This window comes from Malus sylvestris, chromosome 10, assembly GCF_916048215.2.
Source record: "Malus sylvestris chromosome 10, drMalSylv7.2, whole genome shotgun sequence".
Classification (NCBI taxonomy): Eukaryota; Viridiplantae; Streptophyta; class Magnoliopsida; order Rosales; family Rosaceae; genus Malus; species Malus sylvestris.
The window spans coordinates 36,395,857-36,412,951 of record NC_062269.1 but is presented as its reverse complement, the minus strand read 5'-3'; the positions used below and the strand labels follow the sequence as shown (position 1 = coordinate 36,412,951).

Genomic DNA, 17,095 nt, shown 5'->3' with positions numbered 1-17,095 from the left:
TGCGCACCCCACCATTGGCATCAACCATCGAATTCGCTGCCGCTGACACCTCCCCACGTTTCTCTCTCTCTCGCCTGAATAATCTCATGATCACCCACCACCATCGGCGTCAAACCCCCACTCCCACTCACCACCTTCGAATCCTCCCGCACTTATCGAAGTAACTAACACGGTCTCTTTGGTTGAGTGTTCATCAATGACGAATTAGATAATATTGTGTAATAATTTATGTTCTGAGATCCACACATGCATCGCCCACTGCACTCAAATCAGTCAACTTCAAAGCCACAAATCTCAGCCATGATTTGTTAGATTTCGAATGAAATTATTCATTGTATCTACGTGGAGAACGAAATTACTTGAGCTGTTTATATTATAATTACTTTATCCTTTAATAAATATTTTGAAGTGTTTTTACCCTTATTTTTGCATGTAGTAAAAATCTTGTAAGCGAATTTAGCTAGCATTTATGTTAAGAATAAAGTTAAATAGTATGATACGTGTTGATAAATGAGAGAAGAGACACAAAAGAGCATGAATTTAGGGACACAAAACCCGCGACCATTAATTATGGAAACATCATCCATATTATTCACCTTGGTCTTTTTTGCACTCCTCGATTCTTTTATATCTAGTAATTCTCTCTCAGTTTATTCATTCCTTAGCCCTTGAGTTATGAATATAGGTCTAGAATTTGAGTCTTTGCATTCGAGCTACTCAGTACATACTAATTCCCTCAGCCGTTTAGCAAATCCCATTTTTTTCTCTTTTCAGATGGTAAATATTTCTCAGAACATAGAGTGTAAATCAAACCCATGTTTGAATTGAAATTGAGATGCTGATGCAAGTTCTTTCCCTCTAAATCAGACAAATTCATATCTGAAAATATTATAGGCTCCTACTTGCCTTGTACACCTACACCCACCTACGTGTACAATACCACCGTCGCAATACAGCTTTTTTCTTCATATTCCCACATATTTACCTAAATATATGAAAACTAAAAAAAAATATAGGAAACAAAAGACAGCTCGAATATACACAACTGTCACCGGCCAGTAACAAAATCTGGCAGGACTGTCTCAACGCGTGGCGCACATCCCGCCGTTGCTTATTAGAAGTAATCGAACGCCGTCGATTGTCTGTTATTTCGTCCATCCTCGCTCTTGGCCTGGTAATACGGCGTCGTGTTTTGCCTTCTTATCAAACCCGGGATCATCGGCGGCGTGATCGACCGTACCAACGCCAAGTTGATGCCCTTGAAGAACGGATGCTTCTTGACGTCAGCGGCTCCGCGCTTCGACCCGAGCCGCTGGTCCGGGTCCTTGTTGAGGAACCCGGTAATGAGGTCCCGAGCGTGGCCCTCAAGCTCGCTGGAAGGCGTGGAGGTTGGGAATGTTAGAGGTTTTTTCACAATGTTACGCAGGGTGGTCTCGTTCGATGGGGCCGCGAACGGCGTGTGCCCGTAGATCAACTCGAAGAGGAAAATGCCAAAAGCCCACCAGTCGACGGCGTTTCCGTGGGACCCACCGGAGGCAACTTCTGGGGTCACGTACTCGTGGGTCCCGACGAAGGACTGCGACCTGGCGGTGACCGGTTCGGCGACGAAGAGCCGGTTGGGGGAGAGGGTCTGGACCTTGCGCGACCGGAACAGCCGGTTGGAGAGGCAGGAGAAGGGGGTGAGAGCTGCGGTCTGGTGCGGGCGGGTGCACGATGGGGTCGAAAAGGCTGCAGAGTCGGGTGATTCAACGGCTGAGATTGCATCCGAGCACATTGAGAGGTCAAAATCTGAGAGCATGATGTGACCGTCCGATCTGACAAGCACGTTCTCGGGTTTTAGGTCCCTGTAAATGATTCCCAGCATGTGGAGGTATTCCAACGCCACCAGAACCTCCGCAGCGTAGAACCTGCAGATAAGGACAAAAAAACCGAGTCGACTCATCCGAGTTAAACAAATTTAGCACCAAAAAATATGATTGAAGCCGACTTAGCGGAGAGATAAAGCAGACAAGATTAGAACATCTCATGATCTAATCTGAGTGATGTATTCACAAGAAAACAAAAATACAAAAAATATATATATACACATATGGCGGTCATTTTTTATTTTTTTAAAATTAATGGAGGAATATTCAAAAATGTACCTTGCGGAGTTGAGGGAGAAGCGTTTGTGAGGCTGTTTGTGGCGGAGGGAGTGGAGGTCGCCGCCGGAGCAGTACTCCATGACGATGCAGGAGACATGGGAGGCTTCGAATTCGGCGTAGAGAGTGGGCAAGAACGGGTGGTCGAGCATTTTGAGGATCTTTCTCTCCATCTCGGCTCTCTGCTCCTTCTTCTTCAGCGCCAGAGCCTCCTTGTCGACGACTTTCATGGCGTAAAGGCACGAGGAAGACGAAGACTCGGGATCCTGATCGGCCGGACTTGGAGAGTCGCTACTTCTGAGGGTGCAGAGGTAGACGGTGCCGATGTCGCCGGCGCCGATGCGGCGGTGGAGGTGGAAGTCGCGGAAAGTGAGGGCAGTTTTTTTGGAGCGAATGGCGGAGTAGGCGAAGTCGGAGGAGCGGTGAGGCTTGAGGCATAATGTCTCTGCCGCGAGGTCGGATGTGGTGGTGGTCGCGGCAGCGTCGAAAGAAAGGCGGCTGAAGCTGCTACAGCTCTCACTGCTCATTGAACTGTGACTCGAGTTTACTGCTTCACCATCCGAATCACGCTCTAACATTTTAGAAATGAAACGTTTTTATGGATACACAATCCAAAATTTCCTATGGGAAAAAATGAACAAGCGGAGAGCTTCACACATAAATTCCGCGGAGGAATTAATGGAAGGAACTGTTTTCGGCGAATCGGATACGAAGAAGAAAATGGAAGATTCCTGGGGAATTTGTGTGGTGGGCAAAGGTGATTTTAATACAGAGAACTTGGAAAAAGCTTTGTGTTTGCGGTTAGGTCAAAGCTTGTGGCTTTCAAGCTTCAAATGGAGCAGCGACGCCATTAATGGACCTCCGTACGTCTGCAGAAAGTGAGTGATTTGAATGCGAGGGTTAAACGCATTAGCAGGCTTTTTCAGGAAGGGCCTCAGAATTAGGGTTTATACTCGAAAAGTATGAAACCTAGAGAGAGAGAGAGAGAGAGAGAGAGAGAGAGAGAGAGGGGTTTTGGTTTAAGGAGCTGGTTTGCTGAACGCACTACTCTGCTTTGAGTTTTGAGAGTAGGAAGGTAGTTGGGGTATTTATGCTAGGCAGTAATGTAAGACCGTGGTAAAACGGTAACTTTACCTCCAAAGGAAATGTCAAAGTTTAAACACAAAATTTAAATTAATTTGAAGACTTATGTCGCACATTAATTTTTTTTATAAATTTTGTTCTTCAATAGATGTATAAAATTTAAATTATTATTTATTACATTAATTATTTTTTTATTGTTGTAATTAGTATTTTGTAACAAACGATAAGTATAAAAATTATGAAAAACATTTATTAATTACTAAAAATAGATTTGAAGCTGCTGTCAAATTTGACAGCAACTTCCTTACTTGTCTTTCCATGTCATGCCGCATAGGAATTGGCATTTCAGTTGGAAAAGACTAGAGATGTCTTTTATTACCGTTATTGTTGATGTGGACTTTTTGACATTTCCTCTGAAGATGCTTTTATAAGTCATTCTATTGAAAATGGAACATATCAATTATGGCGAGTTCGTGCGACTTATGTTTTCGATATTTATAGCTATTGGATAATACTTTCACTCCCCAATGTGGGGATGTACATATTTCACTATTTGCGAATCACATATCCTGACCGAATAAAATTAATGATCGGAACCATTGAATTTATTAATCTTCATTTGAAAATTACTCATACAAAAAATCGTTCAAATTGGAGATTGTTTAATCATCTAAAAGTATCAATCAAATTGACAGTTTATCATGAATATATTACTTAGTACCTACCCTATCGATTTGCTCAATACATTTAAATGACTAAACAATCTCCAATTGAAATGATTTTTCGTATGAATGATCTTTTAATAAGATTAAAAAATTGAACAATTCTGATGAGAGGAATACAAGTAGGCTTGTAAATTAAACGATATGAAAGTTAATGATTAGAATATTATTTAAGTGTTGATTAATGTGCTTATTTCTTATTGTTGACATATCATCAATGTAAGTTAAAAAAATTATCAACTTTTTGAGAGTGAGGAAATAAGAGTACATGCCAGTTAGGCACGTGCGGGATTGGTGGTCTTTGCTGTTCCCGTAGCGCCGGGAAGTTACTGCGCGTGCGGTTCCACTGTAAAATGTCGAAAGTGCCCCTGTTGATGACCGTAACAGTCAGCTCATGAAATGTCCGGGAAAGATGTGCTTATCCTTGATGTGCATGAGTTCACAGAGAAATTAAAGTACAAATACATACATGCTTTTTTTTGGTCAATACAAATACACACATGCTTTGATTTCATGTTTCAAACCTAAAGTGTGTATGAGATTTTTTGCGTACAATAATGTATGACGTAGATTGCAGGTCCAACTGTAAGCATTTAACCATATTCTAAGAGGAAAGTGTGAACGCGTCTCATGTAATGGTTAAAATTATTGTCTTATGGTATGTTAAAAATTTTCCTAGTTGCACTTTCCTAACCCTCATCGATAACTATAACGTCGAAGAATACAGTGTCAATGATATCGACCATACGGTCGACCGATTCACATTTACAAAAAACAAATGCAAATCAGTCGAAACAAAATGTTCGCATAATTACAATTATCTGAACACGATACGATTGATAAACATGTTGAGTTGATATCGTCAAGGCATTTGTCAAAATACAATTAAACAGAAGTTTAATCCACATAAAAAACACGATTGAACATGACGCGACGTGAATGCTGCCCCCTACTGAAAACAATGGAGGGGTAGGAGTTGCAGAGGAGTTATTGTACGGAGCGGGCCAAGAAGGTACCAACTTGATGAAGGAGATGATGGTCATTCCTCTCAATATGTCGAGTTTTGGTTTTGAATTCCAAGCCACACCATGTCTGGTACGTATCTGCATGAGATTCCGAAGAAAACGTGTATCGTTCTTCAGCCTAGCGTTTTTGTTACCAATATCTTGAGTTAAAATTAAGGACTTGCATTTCTATGCTCTTAAATTGTTGATGGCCCACTGTGCCGGCCGCATGGCTTGTTTTGGTTCTTTTCTCTCTTTTCCGAAAGCAACTTGTATGGAATTCAGCATCATTTGATGTTTCCATGCTATAATATTATGTTTTTTGAAAAAAAAAAATACACATAATATGACATATTGGACGAGAGTGCCACAGAAACCGTAAACTCATTTCAAGTAAATTTCTTTCCTTTTTCACCATTATCGTGTGTGTGTGTATATATATATATATGTTAGTATTGAAAACAAATAATGATAGTAGTAAAATACATTAATTGAGGATTATCTCCCCTCCCCTTCCCTCTCCTTCCCTCCTTTCTCACTTTTCTCTTTGCTTTTTTTTTTCTCATAAAGAAGTAAACACAAGATGTTGACATGGCAAAATCGTAACCGTTCAAATAAGAAGAGACTGAATTTGGAGGAAAAAGAATTCTACTCCATTTATCTACTCATTGGCTGCATCCTACAGATGTCGGCTGTAGTAGAATTTTCAAATGTTTATATTTTTAATGGTTGATTTGAGAATTTGAATTCTTGAAAATCATATGTCATTCTAAAGGTTAATGTCATTGATCAATGGAGCATTTCCAAACCGAAGTGTCAAATAGTGTCCAATGCTAAATGATTGCTCGTCGATACTAAGAGACACCAAATTAATTTGATTGATCAAATAATATCTCAGTATTTGATTGACTAGCTCTGTTAGTTAAGAGTATTTGTCTATGTATATGAGGTCATCATTGAGATATATTGTATTAAATACATGTAAGTATTGTAGTCAAATCCTAATTTTAGTACGCCAGAAAATAATCATATTTGAAACGATAAGTAACTTTGCTTAATATGTCATGTTTTAACGCAAGTGATACCGAAAGAGAGATTTGAACATAAAACCTCGAATTCATTAGTACACTCTCTTGACCATTATAAGTGCCCAAGCGTAAATAGTGGAATAAATAGTGAAGTCACAACCTCTGGAAAAATAAATAATCAAGAGATTAAAGTAAAACAAATATATCAAATGTATGACATGAAAATGCCAAATTATGGCGTATGATACTTAGATGGGTTAAAACTTCAAAAGATGGCAGTGATTCATTGCAGTTGAAGATGCTCTTTTACACTGGCATCATTCTGCGCCCCTGCGCAGCAAGAAGGACATGAATTTCTGAGGATAATGGATAATTACTATTAGCAAATAAAGGTTCGTTTGCAATAAACTACATTGAATCTTCCACGATACGGGCTAAAATCTAATTAGTTAACATTGTTTCTTGCATCATGTGAAGAAAGAGACAAATATACTTAATAATTTATATATACACCTTGTTGCAGTCAAGTCTGTCACGAGGATATAAGTTGTAGCGGATTGCATGCATGTTGGGTTTAGTTAATCAACTCCATGTGCACCTTCAAATGTCTTTTGAATTTGATTAGGAGGTTGAAGCAGACTAACCAGCAAGAAGGAGACAGATTAGATCGATGCTACAATTGTACATGGCCTAAAAAAACAGTGAAAGCATGACATGTCAGCAGGATTGGAAGCAAAAGAGGGAGATGGGTCGCAACTGTTTGAGGCTGATTGATTGGGAGGTGCTCTCTGCTGGGTCCCTTCCTTTTGAAAAGAACAAGACTCTTAAAAGCCTACATGATTATTTTAGATTATTAGATTTATTTCATACTGAAATATATTAGTTCACACTTTTGGAGAAGTAGATTGAGAGGAAGATGATGAAAAGGGCCCCACGATGTTTGCATGGAAACCCTACTTTCTGGAAAAGGCCAGCAAAAAGTGCAGCAAGTGGGATTGTTCTTGCATTTGAGCCTTGACACTCCAAAAGTGCAAACCAAAAACCCACATTTAATGTTCGCTTGTTAGTTTTGATTTGAGGTCACAAACTTGAACCATAAATAATTATTAGATTATTAGAACAAGACTTTAACTGTTTAATCACTTGAATACAATGGTAAATTTGAAAAAAAAGGATGTTCTGATCTACGTACTTCAACTTACGAATAAGAGAATTCAAACTTGAATAGAAGAGAGCAAACACATTGTCTACAACCGTAAATGGTAACCAAATCAATCATTTCATGGTAGAGCTACTGGAAATGCTATAACCAAGTTAACCTCTAATACATATGGTTAACCGGTAATCGATCTTAACAAACATAGTAAAATTTTAAGACTAATATATGTTCTCGAAAGGTTAATTGAGTATTAGGAGTTTGTTTACAAGAACAAGTCACTAAGAAGCGATATGGTAACAATGTGTAAATTTAACGTATCGGAATGAACTTAGGTTTGTATTTTGTAGACAAACTAAATATATACTCGATGGATCGTGTTTGGAAAATAACTTCATACTATAAAACATGCACGAGCATTCATAAACGCGGCACCTTAACAACCAAACCCCACTAAGGTTTGTTTCCGGCCATCAGTTCAGACATTAAATCTAATTATAGTAAAGAATGTGATAGCTTTATCATAATCATAGTAATTAGCTACCTCATAGCTATCTTTATGTTAATATTCTTATCTGGCCAAAAAGCAAAAAACCTAATAGTCTTAGGAATTTTGGACGCATTTGAAAGGTAGACAAAATTATTTACTGGTGGAATATTCAATAATTGATCAGAAAAAAAATAACAAGGGCCCGAAATTCTGGACAGTTCTTTGACAAAAAAAAAAATTCTGAACCGTTAAATTAAGCAATTAATTAAGCACTAATACGAACAAGTAAATCAGTCACATCAACACAAACTTTTTAACTCCATTGCTTTTCGGAATTTTCTCAAGTATCTTTCTGTTTCTTCAACTGTTACAGAACATGTTAATAATTAATTAATAATTGGTCGCTGGAAGAATGAACCTTAAACCAGAAGTAATCAGTGAGACTTTTGCATTCACTTTTTCTGATTCACGAATATATCTTACAAGACAAGTCTACCTCAATCAATTGTACCATACGCATTTTGTTTTTGAATGTCACAAATTTCTCAGTTGATGCTCTATTTCCTTCTGCAACAAGAGAACGAGACAAAATCCTATCAACCATACAATAAAAGTTTCATAAAAAAAAAAAATTATGCACATCTTCACTGAGGGAAAAATAATGAATTGTGCATTATTGGCACACTTTGTACTAGTGACAACAACTGTTTGGGAAAATCAGTGCAGTTCCAGTACAAGTGAAAAAGAATTGCTAAACCAGTAAAAATTATGACATTAAATGTCTCAAATGTCCATTATAGCTGCTTGATCGACAAAGACAATTTTATGTTTTATTATGAGGTCGATAGTAAGATCTTCATTGTTTATTAATGTTGTTGATACGCTCTCTGTATGGTATATCAACATGATATCATATAGTATTTAAAATTATGTTTGTTGATCACATAATATTGATATATGCAATGGCGGATCCAAGACTCTAACCTCATAGAGTCTTGTTATATAAGATCCACGCACTGAGCGCAAAATTTATTTTTCATTTTTCCTAGGTAGGCATGTTGTTATGCTTATATTTGTTGACAACTTCCAAGGCATGATGCCGAGGCTTGTCGAGCATCACCTGCTAAAGCCGGCCAAATTTTGTCATAGAGGCATTTTATTAAATAATTTGTGGGCATTCTCTCAAGTCCCATACCAGATAGTCTTAGGGTCCTCCGGCGACCTTTCACCCTTATATTCCGAATTCCATATGGTCCCGTGACGCATAGGACCTCCCTTGGATCCGCCCATGGATGTAGGAATATGTATATAAGGGGCTAAACTTTTTTGAAACATTTATTGTCTGAGAGATTTGAGAAAACAGTTGGTGTTTATAGTATTATTCATAAGTCGTAGTTTGTAAATGCTAATTGATCGATTAAACTTGTTATGAGTACAAAAAACCGATGGAAATAAAATCAATAGTGTCTTGGTTGGAATAGACCAAAAAAGTATCAAGCAAACAAATATCTATGCCCATCACATTCAAGCTTTGATCATTATCCATACCATATATATAAGAGAGCCTTTCAATGTGTTGGATGCTCTAAACCTATCGGTCCCCCATTCTACCTGTAATTCGATAAAGGTTCATGGAAACTAGATCAATTGCCCTCACCTAATTTTTCTTCCCACATTTGCATAATTAATAATGTATTTTACTAAAAGTGCATACAACAACGACAAAGGCTTATTCCACTAAGTGGTTTCAGTGTATGAATCTTAGAATGCTACCGTGATCAGTTTTGTGTAAAGTCTTCCGTTAACTCCAAGTACTCCATGTCTATTCTTATAGTCTATTTCCAAGTCTTCATCTACCCCTTTTGTCTCAAGCCTTTGTCTCATAATCTAATCTTCTAATCAGAGCATCTATATGTATTCATTCCACATGTCCAAACCACTATAACTATTTTACTAAAAATGGGTAATGTATTAAAATATTGCTAGGAGCTTAAGATGCTACAAGTACAGAGATTTCCGCAGAAAGATTATGCTTTTCACATCAACCTCAGGAGTTTAATATATGTGAGGAATGCATGGTGAATAAATTAATCAACGTAATTATATGAATACATGAAATGTAGTGGGGAGATGCAACAATAATGGTATATTAGGATTAAAAGTTTTAAACAATACCATTTCAAGGAAGTAGCAGCGGAAAAATGCATGAGAAAGCACAGTGAACAAGCCACCAATATTCCCGCTGTTTTGATAGGCCGACAAACGGACAAAATATGGCACAGACAAATTCTTCCTCAACAAAGCATATAAAAAATGCTGTATTAGTTGAAAATTATGACACAAATTTAATATTAAACAGACTTTTGGGAATATATTATATTAAGTCGGAACTATAGTCTACTAATTTAATAAAAAAATATGATTAAAACCCTAATGGTGTGTGGTACGTAATGGCTGAATCAAGAAAAACCCAAAAATAGTAAAAAAAAACTAGGGTTTGGAATCCAAGTATGGAAGTTGAATTCTCTCTTTCTTGGTACCATAAAAATATGCACACCTGATGTTCCCGAAGCTCTTGACGTCGCTTCCATGTCTGCTCGATCTGCTGTGATTGCTCATCTAACTGCTAGACTTTGTCCCGCTGTCTAACGTTTTATATGTATTGTTGGATCTTATTTTTGCATAATTATATCATTTATTTTTGCAAATGACTCAATTTGCAGCTGGTGATTTGGCTTCGGGTATTCTACTAAATGGTGCTGGAGCATTGAGCCCAGACAAGATCAAACTGGGAACTGGTCACTGCTCAATGGTCAACTTTATTATATTTGTAATCACAACTTTTGTGCGTAGCAAGTTGTTGAATGGATGCACTTTTTCTTTTCATAAAAGTGGGTGCCACATGTATGTTGTTAACATATTTTTCAAGAGAAGGTTGATGGAGAAATTTGAATATAACTAGGGTTAATATTTTGTGCTTCAGATATAAGGAAATGAGAGATGAAAAAGGTCACGGGAGAGAGAAGGATTAAGAGAATTAGGATTAATATTTTGTGCTTTAGATATAAAGAAGAGTAATGTTATTCATGCTATGTTTTTATACCACATTTCTATACAATCTTAGGTGGTATCTGATGTGGACAGCTACATCTCCACATCATTTGAAAAATTTGCAAAACCTAAGGAAATGAAGAAGAAAGGCTCATCGTATACCACAATCATCATTTAATTAACTAGTTTTTCTTAATTATTAGTTTATTAAATAATGACTAAATTTAAAAATCTAATTAATTCAAATGGTGTGGTTGTTTACATCAAATGTCACCTAAGATGATATAAAAATATAGTACAAAAAGATGGTATGAATAGCAGATGAAAAAGGTCATGGGAAGGAATAACAGAACTTGACTGTTTGAATGATTTTTAATATTTAAGGGCTAGACCAATCAATCTCAAAAGAAGATAAGTCTATAAGGGTGAAATGATAGTCCATAAATGTAATATGATAGGTTTATAAGAGTGTCTGATTAGTTTGACTCAAGAAATAAGGAATAATGCACGAAAACAAAATCTTAAATGTGAAACAACTAAAAACGAAATTGTTATTAAGCAGGAGAATTTTCTTTCAAGATTAAGATATATAGCCACTTGAGCCCTAAGAGTTTTTTGAAATGCCTGTACTTTTCAGAAAATTTCCCATAAGATTGGTTTGAGGCTTTGAGCACTACCTCAGATGACTCGAGTGGTAATATTTTCCAAGTTAAATGAGGATTTTGCAATGTGGATTTACTAGCAAGAATCAGGCAGAAACTAGATTTTTATGTGACCCAAAATCTGCAGGTTATCAGTGTTTCTCATTGCTAAAATTTAATAGAGGTTTGAATCTACCAGCAAGAATCATGCAGCAGCAAGATTTTTCTGTAACCCCAAATATGTAGGGTTATCGTGTCCCTTGGCCTTTATTTATTGGTTTCCATGTTTTTTTCTTTCTGTAGTTTGAATGGTCCTGAGCTCTAAAGAAAAAGCCACTGAATTCATAATATCTTTTCAGTTTTCAGCCTGTACATGAATTTTTGTTGTATACGTTGTTGGTTACCAGACACTAGCTAGCTCATAAATCGATCACATATCCATATGTAAACATCAAAACCTAAGTGGTGAGTGCTGAGTAATTTTAGCAAAGGAGTTTCCCTGATATGCTTAATATACATCAATATTCATGTTAGAATGGAAAGCGATTTGATTCTTCCTCTCGAGCAATGTTTGCACAATTTTGAGGCTACTTAATTGTGCTTGAGCCATCTCACTTGAGCAATGCTCGAGCACTACTAAGGTGCCTCGAGTCGGCATAAGCACTGTGTAAGAGTTTTACTTTTTATGTGGGTGTGTGATGCTTTGACGTTTGACCTTGATTAAGTTGTTTATTTGTTTTATAGGTATAATTTTGTCATAACTAAAGACAAAGAATTTTTTTAGCACATTAAGGGCTGTTTTGGTATTACTGTGCTTTGAAAAAAAGCTGCTGTGAGAATAAGCGGCTGTGCTGTGAGAATAAGCGGCTGTAAAATAAATAAGCAAAGTGTTTGGTAAACTTTTTTGTAAAAGTGCTTTTGAAAAAAAAAGCAATCTGATAGTGGGTCTTTTCATTAAAGGAGCACTGTAGCTCCGTGTGTTTTGAAAAAAAACCAGTTTTCCAAAGCTGCAAATAGTAGCTTCAACTTTTTCCTTTGATTTCAGCTTATTCTCACAGCAGCTTCCAAAATAAGCCCTTTTTTTTTTTCAGTTTACCAAACACCTAAAACCCTCACAGCTTTTTTTCATGGGTGTTTTTTTTAAGCACCTCACTCCCAAACCACCCCTAATAATGCACTTGGGGGAAAAAGGTAAGTAGGACTATATGTTTTTTTTTACATGAATATGTCAATCAAAACTACGTTTAGTTTTGAAGAAAATAAAAAACTTAAACTCCAATTGTCTTTGCACTTGACTATTACCGTAGTACAAGTGGGGAGTTTCTTTTCTATATAAGTGCTATGCTATTTTAAACTAACTCTAAACTACTAAGATGGGAACTCAAACTCAAATGTTATAACCATTATGACTACGCCAACATTAGTAAAACTTTGATTCTTTAAAAGTTTCTCATTAACGTTATCAAATTATTAGGGAATTTTATGTATTAAAAAAAAAGTATTTTTGCTCACCGTTATAACTATGGTGTATGTTCACCATACACCTAATTATCTACCACATGACCTTTTATTTAACTTTCACATTAAATTTTTCTTTTTCAATTTTGAATTTTTTTTACCAAATTTAAGTAAAGCATACGTGGCGAATGATTATGCGTATGATCGCATACATCATAATTTATAATGGTGAGCAAAAATGCTCTCTTAAAAAAAATGATTATAAATACAAAAGCATAGCCCACCAGACCCAACTTCATCTTCCACATCATGGGCCCTATCCCCAAAATTGGGCCACTTTAAAACAAAACCCAATTGAGCCCAGAACTCAACCCGGCCAGTACTTGCTCAGTAGGTTTCCTTAATTTCAAAGTTGGTGGACAAAAATAACCTCAACAAAACATGCAAATTCCCGAGAAAATCCAAGGGGTGGTGGTATGGATACAATATATCATATGAGAAATTGAGTGAGAAATGAGAAATTAGACCAAGAGCCAAATATTGCTTTTATGGGTGGGAGGGCACTCTAGCACCACCTTGTGAATGAAGTTTTTCATATTTTAGGTGTTTGAACTCTGAAGCCTCTCTCTGAAATGTCAAATATTGCAAAAGTGAGTTGTACAGAGTGAATAACTCAGCTTCTGAAAGCATTTGTCGCTCTCTTGAATACTCTAAAACAAAAAAGAAAGAAAAAAAGTGAAAAAGAAATAATTTTCCTCTCAAGAAACTGCAGATTCTTCAGAAAACCCTTGCATTTATACCTCCCATTTATTCTCAAATGCTTCTCACTCCTCTTAAACACAAAGAGAAGAGAGAGAGAGAGAGTAGTGGGGCTTTCGGTTTTAAATTTTATATTTAGTATATTTTCTGCTGAGGGTTTTTTCTTCCTTTTTCTGTTCATATATTTATTTGTTTTGTTGGAGAAGGGTGAGGAATGTTATCATCAAGCATGAGAAAGAAGCTATGGGTTTTGGTTTTGCAGTGCCTTTTGCTCATGGGATGCCATCTGGGTAACTTCTCTCCTGTTTCCTTCGTGTTTTCTGTTTAAGGCAAAGCTAGCTTTGGAGTTTTCTGGTTTTTATGTTATTTTTTCTTGCTATTTATTTGTTTTTGTTTTTTTGTTTTGAGATCTTGTTGTTTAGAAGTTGGCAGCTTCTGGTCAGGTTTATATATTTGTTTTATGATCTGTTTCCCGGAAAACATACAGTTGAATATGGACATTTGAAGCTTACAGAATTATTTTTATTTAAAAAATATTGGAGAGAAACATTCTGAGATTTGCATCAACAGTTTATGTGATAAAGGGATGAACATGCTCTCATCTAGTACTAAAAGTTTTAATTTTTATATTTATTTACCATAACCACTTACATTTTATAAGCAAGGGAAGGATTTTTTGTTAGGGAAAAATATGTAATTGCTTGGGAAGTAGGCCAACCCTTCTGTTTCTGTCACCAATTTTTGAACCAAAAAGAAAAGAAAAGTAGTCTCAAGGCAGGCACCCCTGTATCATGGAATGTAGGGTATTACTCATAAAAACATGATATCCCCGTATATTGGTTTCGCCCGACTCCATGTTGGTTCCACTCGCTGTGAGAGATACCCCCTAGTCAGACAAACCTACTGAAATTCCTATCCTTTGTGAGCATGAGGCACATGATCTTCTACGCCACTTTTTCCCTTGTATTATTCAAGTTTAGGGTTAGCTATCCACTTTTCTTTATGTTTTGTTGCTTGAGTTTGTAGGTAGTTTACCTGAACTTGAAGATTTATTTTACTGAATCTCTACCCACCTTGTACATAATGTTGGATGAGCTACACAGATGATAGACCAATGCACATATATGTTTAAGCTAATTTCAAATAGGATCAATCATTTTATGAACTCAAACTGTCCGTGACCCGGCTTGATTTTATATAAACAATGACCAATGAAGTCACCCTGATGAAACATTTTTGGATCTTTCTGCAAATTTTTAGTTTCATCAATGGAAGTGGCGCTGCAAGATGGAGCAATACCAGACACCACATTGTCACCACCAGAAGGGAACACAACATTCCTTGATGGCACAACATGGTGCGTAGCCCTTCCCGGGGTTTCCCAAGCCGATTTGCAGAATGCATTAGACTGGGCCTGTGGATTGGGAATGGCAGACTGCAAGCCAATTCAACAAGGTGGAGCGTGTTACGAACCAGATACTCTGGTATCTCATGCCTCTTATGCTTTCAATAATTTTTATCAGCAGAACGGGAATTCAGATATTGCTTGCAATTTTGGGGGAACTGCTGCTGTCACTAAAACTAACCCAAGTAAGTTGTACATCTCCCCATTCTCCCTTATAATAATTACTGTAACAACGGGTCACTTATAATATCTTGTCGTGGATTCGAACTTAGAACAACTTAGAGATCAATTTTTTAAGGTCATACCTAATTGGATTTTTCATGTCAAAACAATGAAATGAATTATTTACTGGCCCTTAGTTATTATGCTTTGAAATTGAAATTTTAAGGTACAGTTGTGTCACTTTTGGAGTTTGTAACCCCAATGATCTAGTTCTTCCCAGATTTTTAAGTCGGCCTTTCACCCTGCACTCGTGTTCTTAAAGGGGGAAGCCGCCATTAAGTTCGATAGCATTTGGTAGGGTTGGCAATCTTACCAAGTTTTCAGATTAATCTCCTGAGTAAATGGTTATCTCTAGATTCTCCACATAGCAATAAGTAACAAGAATGTAATATCCGTTCGGGGATGCACAAACTCTACTAGAATGTTTTTGCTCTATGATATTGTCGTTTAAGTGTCGAATCTATGCCTTCGATTCTGCTCTACTGATCAGTTTCATGACATTACAGGTCATGGAAAATGCGTCTATGCTGCGCCCGGGTACGCTTGTTCCATCTGCACGATTTAGTTTTCGTAGTCTGAAATACAAGTGTCTATGTTATTTACAAAATGCGCATGGACTGATACACACATTTTCTTCCTATTTTTTGACAGATCTGTAGGCTCTGCAGCACCTCCATTTTCCAAGCAAAATCCCAGCTCTCTGTGGTGGCAACTTGCTTGCCTTTTACTCCCCTTGTATCTAGGCAGTTGATATTTTGATGGGGTTAATTAAACTGCTGCCAAGAAAAGCCAAAATTCCACCTGCTTGTACAAAAAGCCAGCTGTTACTGTGGGGGAAAAAAAGCAGGAGATGAGAACATGATTAGATTAGGGTTTTGTGACCGTAATATGCTTTATCCCTATCTTTGTTTTTGGTTTTGGAATCTATTACCGCTAATTAATCAAATCCTCTATTTTCAACTTTTGCCTGATTGCTTTCTTCTTCTAAACGTATTCATTCATGTTGTCTTTTTTTTTGTTTGGGGGGGGGGGGGGGGGGGGGCGGGGGAGGGGACTTCTAAATCTAACCATCACTTTGCATGAAATATGATGTTTCCCCCGTTGTAGATTTCATCTTCCTTTCTTTTCCAGGTCTTTCATATATCGGGGATTGATATTGTGACGGCATTTTAAATCAATTACGTTTTGTTAAGCATTTTAACTTACTTTCTTATATGACAGTGCATGATTGGCTTGAGATACCATTGTAATGACAAAAAAAATGACATTCCATTGCCTATGTTTTTGTCATTTCTCATACCAAATATTCATGTCCAACAACAAAATATCTTATTACATTACTGACACATCTCTTATAATAACAAGTACTGCTAATAAGAGAGTAACAACCATTTGAGATAGAGCATTATTAGATAAATCTTCTTAACCGTTTGATAAATTTTGTATAAGAACAAATATGAAAACAATTTATGTCGTGAAATGACAAGATTACCCTTATTATTTTTTTCAAGATATATTGAGAGATGATATGTTTGAGAAGAAGAATGAGATTTTGGGGGTTACTCAAACACATGGAGCGAACCAATCAAATCCCAAGAAACAAAAATCCAGAGGTGAACAAAGAGATTTTTCAATGTAACCATTACACGAGATGGTATACCACGTGTCTTTATATAAATAGTGGGTTATATGTGTTAAAAGGTTAATAACTTAAAAATTAAAATTTTTCACCACTTGCATAAAAACACATGATGGTGTACCATCCTTATTCCCGTCACAACTAAAAATTTCTCGTAAATGTGGGGGCCCACTCACCGACCGGATTACATCTTTTGTCCTTCCCCCCCACCCAAAAAAAAACGGTCCGGGGAAACCAAGTCATCATTAACATAAACAATACACACATAAAATGACAATATTACCCTCGGTCACTGT

General features: G+C 36.8%; 2 protein-coding genes and 1 long non-coding RNA gene across 3 annotated transcripts; 1 reads left to right on the top strand and 2 right to left on the bottom strand.

The window, feature by feature from the left end:
• Nucleotides 1-803: 803 nt before the first annotated feature.
• LOC126585870 (protein kinase PINOID-like) lies at nt 804-3,196 on the bottom strand. The gene is made up of 2 exons (XM_050250441.1): nt 2,145-3,196; nt 804-1,907 (listed from the first exon to the last, which is right to left on the bottom strand). The coding sequence occupies exons 1-2, from the start codon at nt 2,717-2,719 to the stop codon at nt 1,115-1,117; spliced, it is 1,368 nt and encodes a 455-aa protein (XP_050106398.1). The 5' UTR covers nt 2,720-3,196; the 3' UTR covers nt 804-1,114.
• A 4,727-nt stretch (nt 3,197-7,923) lies between these two features.
• Nucleotides 7,924-10,400, bottom strand: LOC126585875 (uncharacterized). The gene is made up of 3 exons (XR_007610682.1): nt 10,182-10,400; nt 9,800-9,913; nt 7,924-8,191 (listed from the first exon to the last, which is right to left on the bottom strand). It is a non-coding gene; the product is annotated as an uncharacterized LOC126585875 (long non-coding RNA).
• A 3,021-nt stretch (nt 10,401-13,421) lies between these two features.
• On the top strand, nt 13,422-16,124 carry LOC126585872 (glucan endo-1,3-beta-glucosidase 2-like). The gene is made up of 4 exons (XM_050250442.1): nt 13,422-13,823; nt 14,794-15,123; nt 15,667-15,697; nt 15,812-16,124. Exons 1-4 carry the CDS (start codon nt 13,748-13,750, stop codon nt 15,909-15,911), a joined length of 537 nt encoding a protein of 178 aa, XP_050106399.1. The 5' UTR covers nt 13,422-13,747; the 3' UTR covers nt 15,912-16,124.
• Nucleotides 16,125-17,095: the final 971 nt, after the last annotated feature.

Bases quoted from the DNA above. Each gene is read 5' to 3' on its own strand.
- LOC126585870 (XM_050250441.1), bottom strand. From the start codon at position 2,719: ATGTTAGAGCGTGATTCGGATGGTGAAGCAGTAAACTCGAGTCACAGT. The intron at 1,908-2,144 runs GTACATTTTTGA...CCTTATCTGCAG, and splicing joins TTCTCCCTCAACTCCGCAAG to GTTCTACGCTGCGGAGGTTC.
- LOC126585872 (XM_050250442.1), top strand. From the start codon at position 13,748: ATGTTATCATCAAGCATGAGAAAGAAGCTATGGGTTTTGGTTTTGCAG. The intron at 13,824-14,793 runs GTAACTTCTCTC...GCAAATTTTTAG, and splicing joins GCTCATGGGATGCCATCTGG to TTTCATCAATGGAAGTGGCG. The intron at 15,124-15,666 runs GTAAGTTGTACA...ATGACATTACAG, and splicing joins TGTCACTAAAACTAACCCAA to GTCATGGAAAATGCGTCTAT.